The sequence below is a fragment of the Lemur catta genome, chromosome 6 (assembly GCF_020740605.2).
Source record: "Lemur catta isolate mLemCat1 chromosome 6, mLemCat1.pri, whole genome shotgun sequence".
Lineage (NCBI taxonomy): Eukaryota > Metazoa > Chordata > Mammalia > Primates > Lemuridae > Lemur > Lemur catta.
This window is the reverse complement of record NC_059133.1, coordinates 34,195,053-34,222,848: the sequence shown is the minus strand read 5'-3', so window position 1 is coordinate 34,222,848 and position 27,796 is coordinate 34,195,053. Positions and strand designations below refer to the sequence as shown.

Genomic DNA, 27,796 nt, shown 5'->3' with positions numbered 1-27,796 from the left:
CTAAAGCATGAAGAATAAATTACAAGAAGGCAAGACTAGAAGTAGAGAGACTACTGTAGTATAATGGCCTGAGCTGGAAAGAAGAAAATCAACATATTTGAGAGATTTTAAAAAATATGTAATTGACTGGACTTGGTGACAGTATATGGGTGTGTACAGAGGAAGAATTAGGAGAAGGAGAAACAGGGCAAAGAGGAAGCCCAAGTTTCAGGTTCGATCACTGGGGTAAAAATCACTACCCTAATTCCTATTCCATTTTTTTCAGAGTTTCTTCTTCATTCCAGTTCTTTCCATACCCAGCTTCTATTCATGCATTCAATTATTCATAAAATGTATTTTGAATACTTACAATATGCCAGGGTCAGTGTGTCAAAATTCAAAGATTCTCCTGAGTCCAGTTCTCTTCTGAATTAGACAGAGAATCCCAGAATCTCAGGGCAGGGACAATTTAAAGAGCATGTAGTTCAATCTCTCAGCTGGAAGCTGAATTCCCCAGATAGTAGTCCTGTCATGTATATATGCTTGGCAGCTCTACATTGGACATGAACATGAGGAACAACTCCCTTTCCAGGTGGTCAGTTCTTTCTTCCCACATCTGTGATTGCTAATAGTTCTCACTTAGGATTAGCTTAAATTTATCTGTAATAAGTACTGATGTTTTGCCCAACGTTTTATCAGGAGGCCCTAAACAATATGTTTGATTGTTCTTTCTCTTGGAAGCCACATTCCACATATTTCCAATATTTCTAATATCATATTCTTCTGTCTCTTTGTTCTCCACACTGCATGTATTTCTAATTATTTCTAACAGTCCTTGAAGACATAGCTTTGTGTCATCTCACTATTCTGGTCATGTTCCTCTAAATGTGTGCTGGTTTTAATCCATCCACTTCAAGTATATTTCCCAGAACTGAATAAAATAGCCAGCTACGATCTGGTCAGTATATAAAATCTCAACCTTATTAACGCTTTTATGGATATTAAAAACATTACATTCTTTGTCAGGCATTGTTCATTTTACTACCTTGCAGAAACTTATTTCTTAGGAGCTTCAGTTAAATTTCATATGTGTTTTATAGATGTATATATAATACATATATATATGTTATATATACATATTGTGTGTATATATATTGACCCATGTACACAATTAATAAGCATAGTACTGAAATTGGCTGCAGGATTATATAAATGCTCCTATTAAATTTCATCTTGTTAGATTTGGGTGTCTTTGTAAAGGACTTCCTTAAACAAAATTCTTTATTTAAAAGCTCAGCTATGCCTTTATAGCTTCATGCTTTGACAAAATCAGATGCCCTACTTAAATCATTTGTGAAGAGGCTGGGTATGCCACCTTCTGTTTTGCTCAGTCATCAATTCATTTGTTAAACCCCTGTGGTTATTTGTCTTTAGCTTGGAGAATATCTTTAAATAAGAACATTAGGTTGCTTTCATGCTTGTGGCACTTGTCTCATTCTCTTCAAAGACCAATAACTTAAAGAAGTGATCGTGAACTATGAAATACTTAAGTGCAATCGTTTGTTTTCTTGTCTGTCTCTCTATAAGCTCTTTGAAGAATAGAACTATAATTCAAATATCAGTAGTTTAAAATCAATTCTTGGGACATAATAGATACTAAGCAAATGAGTGAAAAATTATCATTTTCATGTTTCAGTAATTCAGGGTTTACTTCAATCAAAATAAATGACATGGATTTATTTTAAAAAAGGAGGTTATTCTCCTAGTATAGGTAACTACCTTGAGTTTAATCTACATTTACTAATTCTTATTTTAATCTTTTCAGGTCAAAAATATTTCTCCTGGGTATAAATTATGGAGACAACATAGGATTTCTCCTCTACTTACCCTGTAAGGTATTAACATTGCACTGTTGGCTAAAACAGTGCAATTAACTAAATAGCAACCCTATTCTTTCCATGTGCTTTTCCTTCCTCCAAATAGATCAAGTACATCTAAATATAAATTTAAAAAGAGCATTTTTGGGTTTTTTAGCTTTATTTTTCCTAAGGAATTACAGTGCATTTTGGACTTTTGCCTTTGGATATTATTATTGTTTAGGTTCAGGGAATTCTTACAATTGTCCTTGGTTAAAGCTAGGCAGGACTATGCATGATCAGTTGGCAAAGCAACAATGACTCTTTTATCATAAGTAGGGAAGGCATGCTTCTGGGGTTCCAAGTGAAAAATTGGTGCACATTTTCCCAAAGAAATATTGAGAGCACTGGGGTTAGGTTCTAAAATATTCTATTTTATTATATTCCTTGTGTTAGTTGCCCAGGAGTGTTCCCCAGTAGCTGTATCTATACTAAATGAATGTTTAACTAGAAAAAATTGGTCCAATACAAATATCTGTTTCACACTAGGCCAATCAGATGATTTCACCTAAGTACTTCAATTTTGGAATGGGATGAAGGAGAATATATGTGTTCTTGATGACACTCTGGAGAAATCTTTCATGACATTTTATTGTTAAAATTGTTTCTGGAAACTATGAAATGATCTAATACCCTGCAAGTGAATCCTTCTTTTTGCTTTATCTACCCAGAGACAGTTCCTACAGCATGCCTACAAAATAGATTTTTGCAGGGAAGCACAGATGTTTACTTTCAATGTGTACAGAATACTTACATGGGAAAATGTATTCAGAGCTTCTAACACGTCTTGCAAATTAACTTTTGAAATACAACTCATTTATAAGTTTAACTTGGCATATATGCACTTAATAAATATGTATTAAGTGAAAGAATGTTTGTGATACTTTTAAATGTGAATATTTTTCATGACATTTATCTCTTTTAGAGATATACATACCCTGAGCCTTCCAAATGCCAAAGATTAAAAGTGCAGAGTCTCAAAACACATTAAAGATTATGCACTGAAGGAGACCCTTAGGATTGTGATGGAAATAAATTAACTAAATCTATAGAGCTTCACTTTTATGTCTTTGAAGTTCTAACATAAAGATTTATTGGTAGTGATTAACTGTGACTGCCATGCTCCAAGGATAAAATTGCTTCTCTGAAGAAGATGCTGCTGATAGCTGAGTTGGGACGTTAATTTCATTTTAATGATATTGAAAAATTAATTCAAATATGAAATCCATGTTCATTTAGCAGTGTTATCTATTCAGGATACATAAAAAATTCTACTATATAATGATATATTATCTATACTGTAACTAACAGTTGAAAATGATAAATTTGTCAGTGTACTAATATTTGTATGATATCTTTCCATTTAAGTTACAAGATACAGAAGATTTCAGCATGCATATATGTTTTACTAAAAAATTATACAGTGTTAAAAAGACAGGAGAAAAACATTACCAGATAAAAAATTAAGCTAAAGATTTCATCATTTATATTTCTGGAGGTAAGTAACCATTCAATGGATATTTTATCAATTTTGATAAGTTCATTGCCTATTCAGGACTGTCTTGAGAGTTATACAGATGAATTCCTATTGAAACAGACAGCCTCATCTTTAATCCTAGAAATTTCTGTAAAAATAGGCTTCTTGGAATCAAAGTTGAGTCTAGAAATGTGAATCCTTTAGGGTAACACATGTTAGTTCATTCTAACAAGTCTTCAAATTGAAAGTATACAGTAAAAGAAATGAAACATAAAAAAATTTGAATGGACTCATACTATGGCATTTCTGAACCCCATAGATGAAGCAAAAAAAAAACAAATCTTAAAACTTTCTGAAATAGAGAGGAGAAAGAAATCCTACATGTTATATACAAAAGAATAACAATCACTTGATATTAGATGTAACTAGAAACAAGAAGAGAAATAACTTCAAAGCGCTGAGGGAAAATTATTTTAAACCAATAGTTCTATGCTTTGGGCATTTATCAACTAATTTTAAGTTTAAAATATATTTTCTGGTCTCTAATGACTCAGTGAGTTTGCCACTTACCCTATCATCACATTTCTAGAGATATGAAAAACTGGAAGGTAAATATATTCCAGAGGGAAAAAAGTAAGAAATCTAATGCAATATTAATAAAAATACTGTTAACACTGATGTGTCAAAAACTCTTCTTCAGGCAAGAATTTTAATGATATAAAATTTTATTTCTTTTCTTATGAGTTCATAGCTCTTAATTCTATAGTAACATATTATATCAAATTATAATATTGTAAATGCTATTTTTCAGGTGATGTGGGGCTTTTACCTACACATCTTGAAAGTCTGTGACTACCTAACTCTTCCTGCGTCTGGTAAATTGAACTATTTGCAGGTTCAGGTTTTTTTTTTCTGCATATACCTAAGCCATGTTTAACTAGCTTTCTTGGCATTAAGGCTGACATTTGGATTTCTAATTGTCTGACTCCTTTGTAAACAAATAAATTCTGAACTTAGGCAAGGAAGAGAGCAGAGAGATTCTATTTATCGGGGCTCAAATACTCAAATATAGACTCTAAGTAAAATTTGGGGAGTTGAACCTCATTTGAAAATGAAGCTTTTGTTGGTCCAGCCCATGTAGGATTTTGGTCCTTCAGTAACTTCTATTATTCCAGGCAGGGCTTTTTAAATTGTATATTTGTGTGGTTGGCTTTAATTGGCCATCCTGGGCAAGTAGCTTTTAGGTCTTAGCTTAAAACATAGGCTGGAGGGCTAAGAATGGGAAATATGTTCTTAAAGATAAGTATGGCAGGTATGAAAGAAAAGAGGTGAAATTCTCAGATCTAGTTGTTCTTAACATGAGTATCAGAAAAGGGGAAGATGTTTATTTTTGTTAAATAAGAAAAGGTGCCTGGAGTCCAGTGAAATCAAACAGAAGATGATGAATAAAATCTCAGAAAGTCATGGCACCCCCAGAGGGAGCCCAGATTGAGAAAACTATGAAGAAATACAATAATAACACAGAAACTTTAGTTGAGAATAAGTGATTCAACTTTAAAGATTAGGAGAGCTATACCAGGAGGGTACAGAAAAACTGGTGAAATTTTAAAGAGGAAGAGCAAAGAAATTAATGTGAAGTATTCAGAGAATTACTAGGTGAGTTTTAGTTTGATACAATTTCTGTAGGTATTGACTGTACTCTATATAAACTTACTGGGAAAATATATGGAATTGATGCTTTAAAAGAAACTAAAGCAAAGATGAGGCATAGTGAAGGCAAACCAGGTAGAACAGTAACAGATTGACATTAGGCCTATGTTAGATGTGGTTCTGATGAAAGAACAGCTCCTGTGTGTTAATGTCCCCCAACGTAAAGATGGGCAAGATTTTCTTGACTAGAGAGTGCTTTTGCAGATCCAGTATTGTTGATTTCCAATTTCTCCTCATGGGACAATAGTTAGATATATAAGCAAAACAAATGACTACCCCAGGAAGCAAAGAAAAAGTAGAATTAAGGTAGGGACACAGATCCTATAAGCTGTTCCAACCTATGTGTGTTAAGTTTGTTGGATGATAAATATACCTCAATTTAGACCTTTGTTTGGGACTGCCAACATTACAAATTTCTGAACTTTGCAAGAATTTGGAATTTCTCAAATGCAGCTCTCTGAAAGTATCTCCCCCATATGGCTTTTTAAAAATGTGCCATAATTAACTTCTCTAGAGATTTCTCCCAATTAAATTTAAAGTCATAGACCGTCAATTCTAAATTGCTGCCATACTAGCAAAATTGAAAATAAGATTTTCTCTAGCTCTGCTTATTCCCACAGAGACTAATAAATCTCTGCTGTGCACTTTGGGATAGTAAACATAAGTCTAAGTTAAATACTATGTCCTAGAAATATCATTTTGCTGGGTCAGTGGATAGAATGTAGAAACAACTGATAGGAAATCACAGTAATTACAACTTTGCATGTACAACGTATAATATTCAATATTTTGAAAGAGGCTGCTTCATTTTTGGTTTTGGTTTTTTTAAATAAAATGTACTTAAAATTTTTTTTTTTTTTTTTTGAGACAGAGTGTCACTTTGTTGCCCTGGCTAAAGTGAGTGCCGTGGCGTCAGCCTAGCTCACAGCAACCTCAAACTCCTGGGCTTAAGCGATCCTACTGCCTCAGCCTCTCGAGTAGCTGGGACTACAGGCATGCGCCACCATGCCCAGCTAATTTTTTTTTCTATATATATTTTTAGTTGGCCAGATAATTTGTTTCTAGTTTTAGTAGAGATGGGGTCTCACTCTTCCTCAGGCTGGTCTCGAACTCCTGACCTCGAGTGATCCACCCGCCTCGGCCTCCCAGAGTGCTAGGATTACAGGTGTGAGCCACCACGCCTGGCCAAAATTTTTTTAATATTGAAAGAAGATTGGTAAACATGAAATTTGAACACAGAAGAGTGTAATTCATTGAAGTGCACTAAAGAGTATATGGTGTCTTTTAAAAAAAGAAAATTGGTATTGTTTAAAAGAAATTTTAAAACACTTGAGAAAATTCAAGAACAAGCTGACAATGTTTAAAGATAATTATCAGCAACATAAAATTTGATAGAAATAAATTGTGAAACCATGCAATTTAAAAGTAATTTATCTTGTCTATCTAATAAAACTCATTGCATGAAGACACTCTGATGAGAGTGTCATGCAAATCCTGAAAAAATGTTAGCAATTATTCACGAAAGTGTCATGAACACTGGTTGCATATTTATGCTCAAAGCGTTCTTGCTATGGGATAACTAATAATATGAGAAACACTTTTCTACTTTCATTAATGAACTCCGACTTGTTTTGTTGAATCCATTTGAACTCAAATATTATTATTCTCTAGGAAATAAGTGTACTGGAAAATGTTAGTCATTATCATCTTATAAGCTATTCTTAATATTCTTCTTAATATTAAATAAAAGATTCCATTTAATACATTTTACAATTATATCTTGCCAAAACATTGCAAAATAAAACACAAAGTCAAGCATGGTAAGATGTCAAACTAAGTACAGAACTAAAAATCTGTGTCTCACTGTGAGGATACTTAGAAGTTGTGACATAATTCTTTAAAATTAATATCAAATCAATCCAACTGTATAAAGATAATAATAGCTTATCTTTAAATATATTATTTTAAATCATTGTGTAATTGGAATGTTTAAATTTAGTAGCTGTTAAAAAGTATATTTAACTTGGTCCCATAAACAACTAATGAACTATTTAGTGTTCTGCCTCAATTACTAGCCTTATATACAATTGCTAAAGCTGGTCAGATTGCCATTCTTTGTAAATATTTCTTTGTAGAAGAAATGAGAATTAGGTTTTAAGGGAAATAAACCATGTCCATTAGCCAGGTTGGGTTTCGATTATTCATATTTCTTTAGAGTTGAAATAGACAAAACAAATTTTTAAACAATTTATCAAAGGAGAATATTTTTAGAAGAATGTTTTTTCAATAAATAGTCACAAAACTGAACATAGAATACCTTGATAGAGACAAACAAAATCAAGATATTTCAAACAGATTATGATAATATTTAAACATATTTTTGAGTAATCAGTAACTAAAGAAAAAATATTTGTTATTGAATATGACTAAGCATCTAATTATATTCAAGAGATAATATTCTCAAGGCCATTTTTTTCTGGAAAGTATTTCTACTGAATTTGGACATATATGTAATTTTAATAGCTAGCATACTAATGCACAATTAGATCGATGAGCTGTTCTGCAACAAAATGTACTTATTTCATTTTTACTAAACATCTGCAAAGCAAGTGAGAAGGCAAATACAAAGTAAATTGATTAGCCTGTGTACTATAACCATAAAAGCATATCTGTTACAAAATGACTAGAACAATGAATATTCTTTCATATGAAAGAAGGAAAATGTGAATAACATGAACACAATGTAACACCTATTTGAGAGGGGAGAAAAGGAATAACCAACCAATAGATTCTCAAATAAAGAGAAGTATTTTGCTTTTAAAGAACATGTTCTAAGGGTGCTATTTTGTCAATGAAAATGTTACTATGTATTTTTAAAGTATGTTATTTATGTACCTACTTGCTTTCCAACAGCTGCTTAGACTCAAAATTTGCCAATTTTGCAAGTCATTTAAATGTTTCGTATTATACGTGAATGAAAGGATACACTATCAGTTTCCTGACAGATGCAAAACAATCTGTTGGGAGTCTAAAATAGACTTATATTCAATCAGTCAGGGAAATGTTTCTCCTTTACTCCATTTTAAAGAGTAGATACTTATAATTGTCATGAGAGGAAACACAAGGTTAGATGGTATACTCTCTCACTTTATCATTCCAATTCAGTACTGATTTTAACATCAAATAGGGGATTACATTTTTTTGAGGCTACATTTAAGTATTTTAAATATACTTGAGTTTTTAAGTAAATGCTTAGATTACTTAGAACAAACTTTTTGTTTCTACTACAGGCTGAAGATTTTTTATACACTTTCGAACTGATTAATAACCAGGAAACATGAGCACTACGTTGTTTTAGGTAATGCCAGGAAAATACTGGCCTCAGCATAATTGTTTTGTTTCCAACTGCTCTCTTTTTAATTCCCTACAAAACAGTGATAAATAATAAATACAAGTTAGAAAAGAAGGGGAAAAAAAATCTCCAAACCTACTTTTTCTTCAGTCTTCTGTCCTTTTCAGCTTGAGTTCCCAGTTTGCCCAGCCCTAGGGACTCCTGAGCTGCAGCTTCAGTCTCCATAAAGCCTCCTGTGAAGAAGTCACTATTCAGATTATGTTGCATATGACAATTCTGAGAGTAGCTTCTTCAAATTCTGAGCAACTATTTAGTATCAAATTTGCTTTTACTGTCCTTATATTTCTAACCCAACATGCCTAAAATTGCATGAGTACATACATAAACATAAACTGAGAAAACGGAAAGGGAAAAGTACCTGTTGGGATACCATTCAGTTGTATCTAGTGGCAACATAATAAATGTGGCCTGTACACTGGAAAACACTTGAATATACAGTTCCCAAGCCTCAATTCCATTTTCCTACTTTTCTCATGGAAAATAAGAGTGAATATCTATGTGATATGTGAGATTTATGTGTTTAACACTTGAACAATTTGTAATATCTCATGTATAAAGGGATAAATTATAGCCCATTGAGTAGAAACTCAGGTGTATGTTTTCTATTCCAAGTTCAGAGCATTTGCTGACTTCTAATACCTCTTCACATCCTGCTCCTGGAACCTCATTCTGCTCAACTGGCTGACTCCTGTGTCCTTCACTATAAACCTCACTTCCAGAACTTGATGTGTTCTGGGAAGGTTCTTGTTTTGTTTTTTAAACTTTATAATAATTCCTGAAAAACCTCCTACATCTTTCTTTAAAAAACACTGATTAAAATAGTTTTTGCCCAAAAAGTCACAAATTACTTGCTTTAGTGTCAGGATTATTGGTTTTGGAATATAGAATATGTATACCTTATATAAACTTGGAAAAATATGATGTACATCAAACACATTTCACAATGCAATTATTTCATTCAGGATTCCTAAACACATAATTAACTCATCAATTATCTATTGTAATTGAAAAATAAGGACTTAACCCTGTGTTCTGCATTCCCTTTAGTATTTACTATACATAAAAAATATAAAGTCAATCAATCTATCTATATATATATATAATGAAATGAATTTAAACTCTAGTTAAGTTCAAGATTAGATAGAACATTTAAGCTAATACAAACTTTTACAAAGACTACACACAAAAAAATTCACCAGTTTATCAGTAAATAAGACTATTGAAGACAACTTTTACTCTTTTCCCATTGTAGCAGACATTTTCTTACTTAACATCTACAGGATGTGACCAAGGCATGGTTGGTTTCTCTTTAGCAGAAAAAAATTATCTTACCAAAGCACTAGCTAGTGCTTTGGTAAAATAATTTTGGTGTTACTATTTTTCATAATTTATTTTAACAAATAATTTATACCACTGGCCACTACTAACTCTGGAACATTGATATAGATAAGTTAATCTCACAGCTGAAAATTCTGTTACTAAACTGCATAATTATCAGAAAGACCCTTTTAATTGAAACACATTGATTGCTGTCTAGATCTAATTCAGGGGTGTGGAGTTTGAAGATAAAAAATTATTTTATTCATTATGTACATGTTTATTAATATAGGTACTTAGATACTTTTATTATGAAATATTTTCATTGTTTATATTATTAGGAAAGCCATCCATTGTCCTACTTAAGTACTCTTGGGAAACATTTTTAAATGTGGAATATTTCCATTATGTACAGTGAGTGAATATTTTCATTTTATTTCTCTCATCTGTATATTTGCATTACTGCACATTCATAAATAATTATTCAGGATCTGCAATTAACAATAGAAATGTTCTCTTGAAATGAAAATGGAAATGAATGATTCACTTAAAAGTCATAAAATTCTTTGAACAGTCCATATGGGGACACAGAGATTGATGAGGCAGACCTATTCAATAAACAATGAAACATTTTCAACCACCAGGTGGTTGGATGAATCAGGCTTTTTATTCTTCTGAGCAATAAAAGAAGAGCATTTAAATTATGATTTACATTTTTTTCAAGAACACAACATTTTGGTAGAAAAAGAACATTTTTAAGTAATGAAAGCTTGGAATAAAAATAAAGAAAACTCTAGGAGTATTTTGTGAGTAAATAAAACTAGAAATTTGAATTTTTTCTCATAAATAAAATTAAAAAGCACGAAGAGCTTAGAAATACTTTGAGTGCTTTAAAAAGCTAATCTTTTATTCTGAAAGGATTTCATGGATGATTAGAAACACATCGTGTTTGAAAATGCCAAATAGAAAATGGCATTTAAGGCCACAGTAGGTAACATTATTTTTAAGCACCACATGCAGGACAGAACTCTTAAACAGGAACAAAAGTCCCAGCAAATACAGTTTTCAGGCCAATTAAAACATTTCTGAGAGGACATTTTTTCACAGAATTGACCCAGTTGCCTCACTTATCTCAAATTCATTTTCCCACATACCTGACCAACTAGCTGGCAAGGGTGACCTTAGCCAAACCAGCTTATGAACTCTATCTTTTACTCTATGGATGATTATATAAATCTGGTGAGAGTCCTTCTCGTTCTTATTCAGGTGTTAGTGGGCTAATACGGCTGTGTGGGCTTCAGGAATATCTACTTACCTATACTGGTGTTTTATTCACCAGCCACATGTGACTATTAACCATTTGAAATGTGGCTTGTCTGATTTATGTGCTGTAAGTGTGAAGTACACAGCAGATTTTGAAAATTTAGTACAAAAAGTAAGATATGTAATACATTATTATTAATTATATAATTAATAATTATGTAATATCAATAATGTTTGCTAATATTATATTGTCTGTTGAAAAGACAATATTATTCATATATTCGGTTGAATAAAATATATTGTTAAAATTAATCCTGCCTGTCCCTTTTTACTTTTCTTACTTTTCTAAGCTACTAGAAAATCTACATATGTGGCTAATATTTGTGGCCTGCATTATACTAATGTTGGACAGTGCTATACACCAGTGGTTTTAACTGAAGATGGTACGAATCAATCTCTAGGGGGAATGTAAATATTTGTATGTGTTGAGGGAGGGTGCATGTTTTTGGATATTATAATGACTGCAAAGTACAACTAGTATATATTGGACAGGGACAAGTATTCAAAATGTCCTTCAATAAGTAGAGAATCCTGTAGCTTGTGTTTCTCAAAATGGCAAGAGTGCCTCAGATGAGAAACACTGGAAGCTAGAGGTAACTCATTCTTCACGAGGTCCATTAATGAACCATGTAGAAAGAGCATAATTAACTCCACCCTTCTCATGCCCTGAGGTGCTCAGGCTTGCAGAGCTTGAGTTTCAGGATTCAGTAGACTGCTTTCATAATCAGTGATCACCTTGTCAGTAGTTACACATGTGCAAGCCAGCTTCCTTGCCCTTCATGGAGTTTTCTGGGCTGTCACTCAGGCATACTCACTTCTATGATGCCTTTGAGGATTTGGAAGAGTGGAGGTAGGATAACTCCTAGGCATGAGGGGCCCAGTCAAGTATTTTTTTTTGCCAGTCCCCTTTTTGTATAAACAGTTTGAGTCACACCAAATCAACGGGACAACAATCTAGTGATCCAATTTCACACAATACCATTCCAGCCAGTGGGAGTGAGTGATCCACTTGCCAGACAACCCTCTTGGAACCAGGGTCAGGCCACTGGCCCAGAATGACCCCACAGATGGAAGTCGCTAGATTCCCTGGGGCATCTGGTCGAGTGCATGCATGGGGTGAGTGTCAGGCAAAACCTGGAAGGGGAGAAACAGGGACCCAGGCCTACATGGTGTGGTTTGGTTGAATCAGGCACCTGCTCAGATAGCACTGCCTCCTTGGCTGGTCGCAGTGTCTGAACCGGAACCAAGAAAATTTCAGTGCTTACAGCGATTGGACCCCAGGTCCAGGTCTTGGCTAGGGGTGCCTTGTGCAGATGGCACAGCGAGCCCCAGCCTTTCCCAGACAACAGAAGGGGGTCTTAGAAATTTTTAAGGAAGATGCTGCAAAGTGTGGGGCCTCCTAAGGCCCAGGGCTGCAGGACTCAAGAAAAGATTCTCACATGCCCAGACTTATAGATGGTACTAGTTGGAGGTATCTATTCATTTGGATTGTGAAGGTGTGAAAGTTGTCAGAATCAAAACAGAGTCGCTAATATTATGAAAACCGTGGCAAATAGAGTGGGCAAAGGTCACAAAGAGAGGGTTCTCACACTTGTATGCCTAATAACAAACAAACAAACAAAACTCCACAAAAGCCATGACCTAGCATTAGGGCCATCACAAACTTACGCAAAAAATATTTCTGCAGGGACATCTGCCTGGTAACTGTGCAGCCTCAAACTCGTGTCACCCTTGTTACTGATCTTATAGCCAAGGATAATTATTTCAAAACAATTATGTAATCCTCAGTTTTTCCCTTTAAAAACCTTCATTTACCTCCCTGAATATGCATATAGTTTATGTGTATTCTCATAAAAATGCCCTATTCTCAAACAAACATATTTTCTTTTAGATATAAATGAACAGCCTCTCTCTGTTATTTAGGTTGAAAAAGGCAAATATCTCCACTTAGCCCAGGTCTTACATTCCATCCAAAATAATTTGTTTTATACTGGCCTTTGAGATACAAGTTTGTAGGAATTTCTTGCCAAAACCCACATGGCAAAGCCTCTGTCACTCCGTTTGTCCAGCAGAGGTCTCTGTCATTGTATGAAAAAGAGAGTTTTAACTCTAGAGAAATTAAGACTACAATCTGCTACTTAATCAGTAGCTTCATCTTTCTTTCATTTGACCTTCAGCATGAATCAATACCACTTTGTTTGCATTTAAACACACTTGAATTCATAAATTGTTACTAAATTGTTCCATGTCTGTTAGTCTGTTAGCTATCTGGAGGATGCATCTAGGCATGGTGCCTGGCTCATAAATGGTATGTAATAATTATGTTCCTAATTGAAGTTAACTACTACTTTACTCAAAGCAAGACCCTTTCACCATGCAGAAGATGAGTCATTTCTAATTGATACTTTGTGGAATTTATATTGTATCTGTTGGTTCCAGAGCATCAAGGAACAATCTAAAGTTTGGGGTAAAGGCCAGCAAAGCCACCCAAATTTTGTACGTAGAAATGTACAGTCATGCACTGCATAATAATGTTTCAATTAATGATAAACTACATATATGACAGTGGTCCCATAAAACTATACCATATTTTTACTGTACCTTTTCTATGTTTAGATACACATATACTTACCATTGTTTTATAATTGCCTACAGTATTCCGTACAGTGACATGCTGTACAGGTTTGTAGCATATGACCAATAGGCTATACTATATAGCCTAGGTGTGTAGTAGGCTATACTATCTAGGTTGTATAGGTATGCCCTATGATGTTCACTCAACAACAAAATTGCCTAATGGATGCATTTTTCAGAACATATTCTCATCATTCAACAATACATAGCTGTACTTGCTAAATAATGCTGGTGCAATGTTGATGCTGATTTTGTCGCTATGGAATTATTTTTTTATTAGGCCTATTATAGCAGGTCATGAGTTCAGACAATTATAACACCATCTGGCAGATGACCATAAAGAAAATGAATTGCATGGCCAGGCATAGTGGCTCATGCCTGTAATTCCAGCACTTTGTGAGGCTGAGGTGGGAGGATCGCTTGAGCTTAGGAGTTTGAGGCTGCAGTGAGGTATGATGGAGCCACTGTACGGCAGCCCGGGCAGGAAAGGCATTTTTTAATACTGTAGTAATAAATTTCCAAACATGAATATCATACTCAGAAATTGTTTTTGTGGTAGGGCAGGAAACTAAGTCTTGGAGTTAAGCTTTCCTTGCAAATAATTATTCCTTTATTTGAGAAACTAAAGAAAGTACTAAGAAGTTTGTATCACTCTGTTCAGCACTTAACCATTGGAGGTAAGAGTTTAGTCCTTTCCTAATAATTTAACTCTAAAAATAAATAGATATTAATAGAAAGACACCCCCCTAAAGCCAAGTATATATACTATTTCAGGAATATCATATATTCTTTTTGTTTCAGTTATAGAAGTATATATGTATCTATTCTCCATCTATTTCTAAATATTAATATGTTTATATATTAATATTTTATAGATCATTTCAAATGTGCTGTTCTACATTTTTATTCAATTAGTCACTAACAATAATTCTAGCACAATCCCTATTGTTCTATTCTCCCCCCACTTCGCCTACATGCCATAGAGTTTGTTAGAGGAAGCTGTAATAGCTTTAATCAAAGAAAACCTGTCCCTTACATTTTATGCCATACATATTAAAAAGTTTTATTAATATTCTAACTTAAAAAATTCTTTTGGGTTTCTTTGTAGGCTTCCATTTTTTCAACAGAAAAGCTTTTAAAGTTACATAGCTAAGTTTTAATAAACATCCACACTCTAAGTGGTAGCATACTCAACAGTTTTAAGCTGATTTTGAAATATTGGCACCAGGATGAATATCCTAGTTCTGTGACATTACTAAGACATTGTTCACTCATCAATAAAATAAGAATGACAGTAACAACGTTTGCCTTATAGGGCAATTGTGCCTATCACAAGAGTTAGCATTAAATAAATTCTAGCTATGGTTATTAACAGAGAAATAAAAGGACTGAAATTTTTTTTTTTTTTTTGAGACAGAGTGTCACTTTGTTGCCCGGGCTAGAGTGAGTGCCATGGCATCAGCCTAGCTCACAGCAACCTCAGACTCCTGGGCTTAAGCGATCCTACTGCCTCAGCCTCCCGAGTAGCTGGGACTACAGGCATGCGCCACCATGCCCGGCTAATTTTTTCTATATATATTTTAGTTGGCCAGATAATTTCTTTCTATTTTTAGTAGAGACGGAGTCTCGCTCTTGCTCAGGCTGGTCTCGAACTCCTGACCTCGAGCGATCCACCCGCCTCGGCCTCCCAGAGTGCTAGGATTATAGGCGCGAGCCACCGCGCCCGGCCAAAGGACTAAAATTTTTATAATATTCTTTCACTGTAACTTTTATTAAGCATTATTCAGCTAAATTGTACTTATAAATCTGATTAAGACAGAAAGTTTCTTAGGTAGTAAGAGAAAAAAATAAAAGAGAAATGGAGTGAAATGAAGGATAGATGGACACTTCAAAGTGACTAAAAGGAGTAGCAGAGGAAAGCATACTTACGGAGCTGCCCAAGTCGAGCTTTTTCTTTTTTACCAAACAAACGTCCTATTGAAGACTTGATTCCTTTCTTCTTGGGAGCTTTATGAAGAGAGTCTTGGCTACTATTGGCACTGCCAAGCCCAAGGCTTTCTGGCTCAAGAGAGGCAGATAAACTACTGCAAAACACAAAAGAGGGCAGACTGTTCATTTTGATGCACCATCCACAAGGCACACAAGACTTTTTTCTTTATAAAAGTACTAAAGGAGGAACAAATAGACTTTGAATGTTATTTTTTTCTTTTCTTCCCACTTTGCCTCTTAAGATATTGAAGTGTAGTTTCTTCAGCCTCAGGAGCCTGACCCTCCAAATTTTCACTAGAAAAATTTATTTTTGTTCCAAATGGCATTTTTCCCTTTATTTTCAGTAAAATCTCAAACTAATCATGGAATAGAGACTGGTTTATTAACTGCATGTTAAATGATCTTCTGTTATTTAGCACTTGACCCATTATCTATTTTTTTCTCAGAGTTTGTTTTTCTAATCTTTTTTCTTTTTCTTTTTAATTATTATGGGTACATATATTGTATATCTTTATAAGGTACATGTGATATTTTGATACAGGCATACAGTGTGTATTAATCAAATCATGGTAACTGGGGCATCCATCACCTCAGGCATTTATCATTTCTTTATGTTAGGAACGTTCCAGGTCTACTCTAATCTTAAACATAATGACCTATGGTAAAAAAAATTAAATATAACTAACTATGAATTTAAGCTGCTATTCTAACCTACAGTTGTACTTGATTTTCTTCTAGCCTTCTTTACTTCTCTTAATTTTGGAGCCTAATTAATTTAATATAAATTAAATTATAGATCCCATCTGAGTGGGATCTAGAAGCAAAAAAATCATACACCCTAATGATCACTATATATTACTTCTTAATTATAGTTATCAAGTATTCTTTTAGATATATGATAAGCTAAAATGATTTCTAAGCAGTTGGTGTAGCTTCAATTTCTGGTCAACATATTTGACACTGTATTAATAGGAGAGGTTCAATAGATATTGCTAACAGTTTTCACAGTTATTAAATTGATAATACTATGATAGATTACTTAACTTGACTTATCCTAATTAAATACCTCACATACTCTAAATTTCAAAGCAGTAGTGTTTTATATGTTTTATATGTTAAAGTATGTTTATATAATTCACTCTTTTTTTGGAGAGTGAAAGAGCATATTCTAAAGTTGGAGTAACCTTTTCTCCACATTGACAATTAAAAATAATCAAAAAGAAAAAATGCCTGCCAGCAAAGAAAGCCCTGTTTTCAAAAGCATTTATTGTAAAACATACTATTTAGATAAAATATTCTTTCTTAAACACAGTATTAATCCGTAAGTCATTACATTTGGTTATATCAATTATGTGTCTAGAAATGCTGCAACTGATAAGGCAGTAGGAGAACATAAGTTTATGATGTAAGCTGTATGATGAGATTTATTTATATCATTAATTAATATAGAAATCTGTTTACAATTCTTTTAGGCATGTGGATAAAAGAGTTGCTATGACTAATCACATATTTCCCCATATGGATTTATCTTTTCCTTTAATGTTTTGGCCAATATGCTATTTTTTTTTTTCATTTCTAAGAACTTTGTGCCTGAAGAGTTATTATTGCTGGGAGTAGCAGCACCCACAGGGTGTACATACCTGGCTGCTAAAGATAAACGAGGCACAAATATGGACTTTGCAAACCTTAATTACTCTTACACTACAATCCAAATTTGTAATCTCGTCCTAGAATCCCTTTAGGTTTTTGTTATTATGCCTAATAAGTCTTTCCGCTAGCCTGACCCTGTTTAAGTAGGCAAATATCTACTAAAATTAGAAGAGCTATCCTTATATATATTGACTTATAACAAGACCACAAAGATGGTTAATTTTAAAATTAAAAATTTGGGCCAGGCATGGTAGCTCACGCCTATCATCCCAGCACTCTAGGAGGCCAAAGCAGGAGGATCACTTGAGGTCAGGACTTCGGGACCAGCCTGAGCAACAGTGAGACTCCATCTCTACTAAAAATAGAAAAATTAGCAGGGCGTGGTGGCGCATGCCTGTAGTCCCAGCTACTAGGGGAGGCTGAGGCAGGAGGATTGCTTGAGCCCAGGAGTTTGAGGTTAGAGTGAGCTATAGTGAGGCCACTGTACTCTCCCCAGGGTGACAGAGCAAGTCTTTGTCTCAAATAAAAAAAAAATTAAAAATTTGATCTCAAATGGAAATTGGGTGCTTTCACAAGTGATATGAGGGGAACGGGAGCAGGACAATACCAGATGGAGGGTTATGGTGCAAATCAAATTTTTCATATACATTTTTAAGTAGTCTATTTGACAACATTGAAGGAAGTGGAAAATTTTTGGAAAGAGAGCATTCAATGTGCAGTGTGCCTGGAGAGTCTCACCTTCTGGCATCATTGTGGTAGGAAGAAGGGAGGGTGTGAGTCATTCTGACTGCTCTAGGGGTAGGAGGAGGAGAAGTTTCACATTTAATTGTTGCTTTATCCTCCCGACCATCTTCTTCCACCACTGCAATCTAGAAGCAAAAACAATACATTCAAATGAACTGTTTCAGAATTTCAGCTGAAATTGATACAAATGAAGCATCATTAAAGCAAGGCTATTTGAGTAATTTTAGTACAAAATAGAACAAAAGCAACAAAACTTGAGGCATATAAATCTTACATATATAAATCCTTATTACTAAGAAGTGTGATTGTCACAGCCAATTAAAAGTGAAGACAAAAATATTGTTTGAGTAATAAGCACCAAACATCAATATTCAGTAACTATGAGAAAGCTAGTCTGGTATACATTTCATTGTATCAGAATGTAAATTCTTTACAAAAAGGTGTTGGACACATATTTCAGCAAACTCATTAAAAAATAAAGCATTATGCCTAGCCAGGTTATAGGATAAAGACATCTTTTAAGTCAGGATTTTGGAAATAAGAAAAGAAATTGACAAAATATAATTTTATTAGATAAAGTGTTGTAAAACAGCAGCCTAATAAAATGTATTACATGGTGTTTAAAAATGAGTGCATTTTATAAGAAAAAAAACTTTCTTTTTAAAGTGAAAATAATAAAAGGTAAGAATATAATTTTTGCAAACTTTCATTTCACTACTGTGATGGGAAAATTGGCAAAGACATACAGCAAAGCAAAAGAAGATGGAATGGGAGGGATTTCTTTACAGAATAATTTCATTCAGAATCCTGAAAAACTCAGGAAACCATAAATTTTGTCAGAGATAGAAAGACACAGAGTTGTAAGAAAAGAAATATCTTTACAACAGTGCTGCATAATTTTAATGGCGTCGGTGTGTATTACAACATACAGAGAGATCAAGATCATGGAAAATACAGCTAAAAGACATGGTTTGGAAAGTTATGATTAAAAAGTTCTTAGTATGGCTAAAGCAACAAAAATTTTAAAGCTGCGTTCTGGGGAAATGTTTGTATGTAAAGCTATCATGCATAAAGGTGTTTATCTATAAAAAGATCTCATACATTGGAGGAAAGTTAACGAAATTGCTTGTCAGGGCTTTTTGTTACCCAAGCCTAGATTACTGTTAACAGTTTCGGTAGGAATTTTAATATGATTCCTTTTGTCCGTTAACTAGCATAGCCACCAGGAGAATCATTTTTAAGAACTGCTTTCATATTTATTCCAATGCTATGGAAAACCCTTCCTAAACCCATATTCCATCTAAATTTTTAAGCATTTTCTGAACTCTTCTAATATATATTGGTGTTTTCACAGTTCTGTGATCTAAGCCTGACCATGGTAAACATGGCCATTTTTGCTTCTAGAACTTTGCTGCTGAAACACCTTCTTATGAAATACCTCCTTCTGTTCTCCCTGCAGCCAACCTATACTGTTTGTCAATAACAGCTCTTAAAAACAGCATATACAAAAGTTTCCTCTGAATGACACACTATATAAACAAAACGGAAAGCCTGGGCAGAAGCAAGACCTCATTGCTGCAAAAATAAAAATAAAAAATTGGCCAGGCATAGTGACAGGAGCCTGTAGTCCTAGATAATCCAGAGGCCGAAGCAGGAGGATCACTTGAGCCCAGGAGTTTGAAGTTGCAGTGAGCTATGGTGGTACCACTGTACTCTAGACCAGGCAATAGAGAAGACCCTGTCTCAAAACAAAAACAAATAAACAATCTCTTCCACCAAGAAAAAAAAAAAAAAAAAACCAAGAAAGAGGAAGAAAGGAAGTGGATTTGAATCCTGGTTTCTCTGGAATATTGAATGAATAGGCTGGTTACCTATCTGCTCTAATATTAAATTTCCTCACTGATATGGTTTGGATGTTTGGCCACTCCGAATCTCATGTTGAAATTTGATCCCCAGTACTGGATGTGGGGCCTGGTGGAAGGTGTTTGGATAATGGGGGCAGATCCCCCATGAATGGATTTGTTATCCCCACTCCAACCTCCAAGCTGTAATAAGTGAGTTCTCCCTATTCACTGGTTGTTTAAAAGAGAATGGTCCCTACTCCCTCTCTTGTTCTTTCTCTCTTGCCATGTGACATGACTGCTTCCCCTTTGCCGTCTGCCTTGATTGCAAGTTCCCCTGAAGCCCTCACCAGAAGAGATGCTGAGGCCATGCTCGTGCAGTCTGCAGAACAGTGAGCCAAATAAACCTCTTTTCTTTATAAATTACCCAGTCTCAGGTATTCCTCTACAGCAGTGGAGAATGGATTAACACACTCATCAATAAAATAGAAGTGTAATACTTATTTTAATGTGTTCTTTTGAAGTGTAAATAAAAATCATGCATGTAAGTCCTTACCCTGATACATGACAACTTTTAGTCTGTGGTTCTTTCCATGACCTTTCTTACAAATTACCTCTTCAGTCTCTGAAGTCTTCAAAGCTACACTTCTATATAGGACCTACCATCCTACCTTTTTATGTCTTTATTTTATTTTTCTTTTAGAGATACGGGGAGTCTTGCTATGTTGCCCAGGCCACCCTTGAACTCCAGGACTCTAGCAATCCTTGCACCTCAGCCTCCAGAGTAGCTGGGATTACAGGAGTGAGCCACCACTGTGCCCTGCTTTGCCCTTTTATTTCTTACACCCACCAAACTTCTTTTACAACACCTATGCAGATTACATTCTAGATTCCCAGTATAGTCCTGGTAGTGGAGGAAGTCAAAGAAAATCAGGACATTATACTTGGTAGATCTGATAGTTGAGAACGAACTGGTAGTGTTAAGGAGAAGACACCTTAAGGAAGATAGATAATAGCTCAGGAAAGGAAGAAGAAAATCCCATCAATCTAAGCTACGTACATGTAGGCTGACTACCACATCTCAAAGATGCTGAAGAGTAGATTTATGCACCGTATAGTAGGTCGAATCTTTGAAATCTTTCCCATCTGAGATCTCATGAGTGCAAGCTCTGCTGTTCTCAATTATCTAATAAAATGTCATTTCGTGAATCAGAACGGGAGTCCATTTTGTTTCCTATATCCTATTCTCTAGATTTCATTCCATATTCTTGATGCTCTGGCATCTGGGGAGGCTTGTTTTAGAGATAGTTAATTCCTGGAGATAGCAAACTGCTCCCCTGTAAACACACTTTTCATATGCAAACCAACCACTTAAGAGCCCATACTCTGAATCACCTTGTCTAATGGGCTCTTGTACTTCGAAAAGCAATATCCTCCTTCCCTAATCACCTCAGGGCCAGGCTGAAAGAACTAGAGACAGTCCTTATACTCCAGAGCCAGCTGAAATTATTCAATCAATCCTAAACCTATTAATAATTACCCTGCCTTGCCTTGCCCTTCCTCGAGAGACTTCATAAGGCTTCTGCCCAGGCTTTCCCCTTGTTCTTTCTGCTCCTGACTGACCCTGGTGCTTTCCTGAGGCCTGGAGTGCCCTCTCCTCTAGGGAACTTTGAGCAAGAAAGTATCTTTTCTTTGACAGTTGTCTCCTGATTTGTTGGCCTCACCATATCTAAATAATAATAATAATGCAAATATTTAAAAACAATCAGCATTGTTCTCTTTATTTTAGAATTATATTAAATATTATAATATTTGTATTTTGTATTAATAAATATAAGTATTTATATTAAAATATCTACTTCTACCATCTGTGGCTTATATATTCAGTGGAAAATCAGGATACTTAGTTCTCATAATCAAATCATTGCCCTAGAAAGCATAAATAACTTTATTTTTTAAGTATTTGTTCTTTTGATAGTATTTAAACAATTTAATAACATTAATATAATCTCAATATTTCTTTTTTATGTTAATAAAATACTTCAACTAGTGGGAATATTATTTTAAAGCGTTCAGAAAATAAAACAGTATTCAAATAGTAATCATGTAAAAGTTATTTACAGTACCTTTCTCCGATGTTTCCTTAGATCACTTGGCTGTGATTGGCAGTAACAAAAACAACATAAAACAGAACTAATTAATGATTACCATTGGATCATGTTACAAGTTTAAATAGTATCTGCAACTTGGCCATCAATATTTTCCCTCATTCCATCCTTTTCTAAACAAATGTCTTTTAATCATCATAGAAGCACTCCTGCTGGTAGTTACTTTAGAGAGAGAACCTCTCAGGGGTCCTTGATGGACCATGAGTATACACATTGGCTATGAGGCACGGAGCCTGGGGAATAGAAAGCACAGACAGAGTGAGTGAGCATAGCCAGAAGCCTGAGTTAGACAGAAATAAATATGGGACTATATCCGCCCAAGCAAATATAGATGGGAATGAAGATCCAATACACATATGTAGAGTTATAAACTCACCCTTTTGCCTCGTCCACACAGCCCTCTTTGGGTAAGTATGCCGTTCATGAGAGATCTCAAACTTCCTGGCATCCTAACATCCTTCCTGACTCCCACAAATGCCGAAAGCTCTTGCCTTAGCATAGCGCGTTTCTGGGGCTGCTGCTTTCTCGTCAATGCTCTTTTACAGAAGTTTTCAAAATAGTCAATTTTTTTATGATTCCAGATGAATCTAGTTCACTTAATATCTTTGTTCATTTTTCTTATGTAAGTAAAACAATTTTGTTAAGCTATTCCATTGTGCTTTATATTTTTGTTAATGAGGATAGTGTTGATGTTACCCCATTCAATATTCTATTAATAATTAGATATTGCTATTCATAGCATGTTATTTATGCTTATGGATTTGCTGTGAGGCAAAAGTAAATACAAGTAGGCTCTATTATCAGGACAAAAAAACAATGTTTGTGAATTGTTAAACAATTCAACTAATACAATGTCTTTTTGATCTCTAATTTTCTGTTCCTAAAAATTGTAATCTTCCTCTGAATATCAAATATAAATTATATCCAACAAAATTATTTTTCCTTCAGTATTTTCTATAGGTAAAAGAAAATCTACCCATTTCACTATAAAAATATTGAATTTGGTGACAGAGTTATATTAGGTAGTAAAGACATCCTGGATTTCATTTCTTCCTTTTCTGATTTAGATATTGAACAAATTAAATATTTCTTTACCTTTCAAAAATTCTCTAAATATTTTTCATTACTCTAATTATGGTATAATAATATTAATGTTCATTTACCATTGATTTATTTCTGCTCAAGAAAATGCATGAAAGCACTGGCATCTTTTTCACACACACAAAATCACATCTAAATAATTATATTATTTTATTATTATAAGAATAACAGTACTATCAAAGGTTATGATGCTAATGTCTATAAAAATACTTAAAAGGGCAAAATATTATATTGTAAAAATATAAGAAATAAACACAGTACAGAAATAAAGTATCTTCCTTGAATATTGACTAAATTGTTTTCTGTGGTCCAAAGTTCTTACTATAGCTTTGGTAATAAGTTGGTCATCAATATTATATAGCATATATTATATACTCAGAAACTGAGCCAGAGACAATAACATTTTTATTTAATAAAATCAGATGGATTGTTCCTACATTTCTAAAATAAGCAGATCACAATGTAGCTCAGTATATTTGATTAATATATGTTAATACATTGGGTAAAAGTTTGTGTTGTATGCAGGTGGGGTCACTTCTGATTAGCTGGTCATTGTTCTAATTGGACATTGTTTTATTTTAAAAATATTTTTAATATGAAGTGTTGGAAATGAGCATAAAACAGTGGACTCAATGCCTTAGACTATTTCCTTTTTAAATAATTTCACCGTTTTTCTTTATATAAGCTTAATTGCTTGGAAGTCCCATAATTGTAAATATACAATGTGTATTCATTACAAAAACATAGAATTTTACCTCCATAAACAGTTTAGAATATTTTAATCTTCATCATTGCTGTCATTTCAACATATTTCCAGGTAATGACAGAAAAAAAAAGACAGTACATACTTTTGAGTTAGGCAAATTTGAGCAAAAATCCAGCTACACTTACTAGCTGCATTGAACATGGGCACTCTATTCAAACACTCAAAACCTCCATTCTCTATTGAGATAATGCCCTCATACCCTCAATTTTGTCATGAGAATTAAATGAATAAATATTGTGGCATTCAGTAGTCATCACAACCATTTTTTCCAGAGGTTTTATTATAATATTATTTTTTGCATGAAGCACTTTGATTTTCTCTCAGTTCAGGGGACTTTGATTTCTCTCTGGTTCAGGGGACTTCCTAATTTAGGCTTCCAACTTTTAATCTCAAATATAAAGATCAATGAAATAGAGAATTAAAGAATAAATGTGAAAATGTTGGCATGAAGCTTAAAACGAAATTAGGAATTAGCTGTTGTTGCTTTTTATGGCTCTTATGAAAATTATATTATATATAATATTGCAAAATTATAAATTTATGTCTTGGTGTATTGAAGCAATGACAATACGTAATTTGTTATTTGTTATGTTAAAAAACCCACAGAGTCCAAGTTTATTTCCTCAATATTCGAATCAAATTTCTAATGTAATAGTTAGGTTCCCTGCTCATCCATTGACTTACTATGCGACCTTGAGAAAGTTACAACACCTGTATAGGCTACCATTTCCTCATCTCCTAACTGGATTCATAATTGTATCTACCCCATAGGGTTGTTGTGAGAAAGAAAAGAGGAAAGAAAGAAAGAAGAAAGAAAGAAAGAAAAGAAAGAAAGAAAGAAAGAAAGAAAGAAAGAAAGAAAGAAAGAAAGAAAGAAAGAAAGAAAGAAAGAAAGAGAAAGAAAGAAAGAAAGAAAGAAAGAAAGAAAGAAAGAAAGAAAGAAAGAAAGAAAGAAAGAAAGAAAGAAACGAAGGAAGGAAGGAAGGAAGAAAGGAAAGAAGGAAAGAAAGAAAGAAAGAAAGAAAGAAAGAAAGAAAGAAAGAAAGAAAGAAAGAAAGAAAGAAAGAAAGAAAAGAAAGAAAAGAAAAAAAGAAAGAAAGAAAGAAAAGAAAGGAAAGAAAGGAAAGTGCAAGACACAGAAAATACTTAGACTAGAACAAACACCCAGCGAGTTCAGCTAATGTATCATTAACTTTAAGTGGGGAGAAGATTCTCTGGACACATCACCATACCAGCGTCATGACTCCCATCCGATCCATTTCCCGGGCAGGGCTTCGCGGGGTGAGCTTTGGCGTTGAGTGTCCACTGGGGGGAGATGAACTGGCCAGTGATGAAGCTGTAACAGAGGCAGTGATGGAGGTACCTGGGTGGACCCTCGCCAGATTCAGACCCTCCAAGCTCACGCTAGCCACTCTATTCTCAATTTCTTCAGCACGCAACTCTGTAGATTCTTTTTCTTCCTGAATCAGCCTGAAATATACAGTTTAAATTTATCCATTATATTTAATTTAATATGGATCCATTATATACCGTTGTAATGGTAATTAAAATTGACATAAATCAATAAAAACTAAGCTGTGAACATTTTATGTTAATATCTTCATTTTTTTTTCTCTAGGTAATATAATTTTCAGCAAATTCTAGGGATTTTTCTGGTTGCAATTTAGGAAATTATTTTTCTCAAATGATATATAATTCCTTGGCCACTTTTAGCCTGACCCTCTTCTTATACTGCCATTTGCTAAAACTCTTTTAAAACCTTGCAGTCTAGTTAATTTCTGCTACTAATGCTAATCTTACATTTGAACTCAGGTACCAATAAAAGAGACATTTAGAAACCCAGACCTCAACAAAATCATTGAATCTTCCCTCCCACCTAATGAAAATGTTTAAATGATAGGATCCTCAATAAATGGTCATTCACACTTTTCATGTAGCCAAATAAAACCCTGAGTCTTTTTTAACATTAATATATACTTAGCTAAGCCTCCTTTAAATAAGTATCAGGCAACTTAATAACATGGAGGTATAGCTACCTAGAGAGATGACAATTAAAGAAAAATTTTAAAACAAAACTGTTGATATAGATGCTTTTGAGAAGGCAAAGGCTAGCTGTTATCCTTTTCCTTTAAATAAGAAAGTAGCTTTGTGAATATTTATAACAATTATTACAAAGGCACAAAGAATAAAGAGCTTTAACTAGGTTGCATAAAGATCCTATTTAAGTTGAATCTTGTATACATTTTTTGTGTTGTTATAATGAAACTGTGTATTGGTATAGCTTGTTTGATAAGGGAGTCATAAACTTCTGAGCTATTTTGTTTTTAAGTAGATTTATTGTGATCTCCTATAGTATTTGAAGTTTATGGTCACTTCAAAGTTTTTTTTTCCATATTTACTATATTGAATGTCATTTATTTGCTACATTTATGCAATAGGAGATAGTTGTTTGGTCTTTGCTGTGGGAAGTTGAGCTACATTTTCCCACCTATATGTTCACCAGCTTTTTGATGATTAACTCACTACTGTGTCTTTACTGTCTTTACTCTATAACTCTCAGTTTTTAAGTAGCATGTATTCATTGACCAGATAAAAAGTATTTTGTTAGTCTCCTTACAGGTCCTTGGAATAAATGATAGTTGTGTTTCTAATGGACTCAATTAAAAAAATACAAAGTATGCACTTAAAATCTAATCCAATATGTGTTCACAAAGATTCATTTTGGTTAAAACATTATGTGGCACATTCACATTTAATTATAATCTTTCACTTACATGAAGAATAAGGATTCTTTATTTTCACAGATGCATTTTAACTTTACCCCAAGGTCAGAATCCCAAAGGAAGGCTCAATCAATAACATAGCACAACATCATTAATGCTTAAAACACATTTGAAAGGAAAAACTACCTTCCCCTAAAAAAAAAGGCATTTTTTATTTTTACTTTGAAAATACTTGGTGGAAAAAATGACTCCTCCAGAAAAGTCTTCTGGTAAGAGAAAAAATAGTTCTGTTGTACACAAATATTTTAGTTATTAACTATAGGTACTGTACTAATTGTAAAAGAGACCAAAACATAGAGGAACAAGTTAGGTAAGAAGTAGATTGAAGTTTAATCTAACAGGAAATTAAATGCTACCTAGAAGTTAGGTTTACTTGGAAGAATAAATGAAAATCCTTTGATATTTAGAATATAAATATGGAAAGCAAGAGAAAAAAACCCAAACTGATTCAGTTTAGAATCTCCTGGTGTGTTGAGCAAGGACTCCCATAGGAATCATACAAAAGGAAGAAAGGATAAAGACTACAAAAGTAAGGCAGGCAAAATGTAGCTAGCTATAAAAGAACAGTTCAATGAACATTGTTGTGGTAAATGAGCCTGAGATAATTTGATTCCTCCCTTTAAGGCAAGGAGTGAGCTGTGAATAAGCCAGAAGAGATGCACTTTTTAGTGGTTAAATTAGTTTGTGAAAGAAGAAAAATCTTAACCAGAGATAAATTTTGGTTGGTGTTAGCAGATTGCCATGGCTTTTAAGGTGACTATTTCTTTTGAATATTGCTATGGAATCAAATTTTATTTATTTTCAAAATTTCACAAATCAGCTACTATATTAATCTACATTGTTAATTAATCTAGGTTAAGATTTTTACTGGGAATTACAGAGCTAAGAGTCTCTGAAGAGAAACAGATTGTTATGGAGGGTGAGTTCATATCTTTAGTGAAAATAAATATCATAAGAATATAGACTTGATTTCAAACCTATTCAGT

The 27,796-nt window shown here is 33.9% G+C and overlaps 1 protein-coding gene across 3 annotated transcripts in view; it reads right to left on the bottom strand.

Annotated features, from left to right (window-relative positions):
- Positions 1-27,796, bottom strand: part of PPFIA2 (PTPRF interacting protein alpha 2) — a 412,913-nt gene that overhangs the window by 45,901 nt on the left and 339,216 nt on the right. For all 3 annotated transcript variants that reach the window (XM_045553300.1, XM_045553298.1, XM_045553299.1), the window contains 5 exons: positions 25,260-25,497; positions 22,119-22,148; positions 18,146-18,276; positions 15,698-15,852; positions 8,574-8,667 (listed from right to left, as the gene is read on the bottom strand). In XM_045553300.1, coding sequence (XP_045409256.1) covers positions 8,574-8,667; positions 15,698-15,852; positions 18,146-18,276; positions 22,119-22,148; positions 25,260-25,497 — 648 coding nt within the window. The remainder of the gene's footprint in view (positions 1-8,573; positions 8,668-15,697; positions 15,853-18,145; positions 18,277-22,118; positions 22,149-25,259; positions 25,498-27,796) is intronic.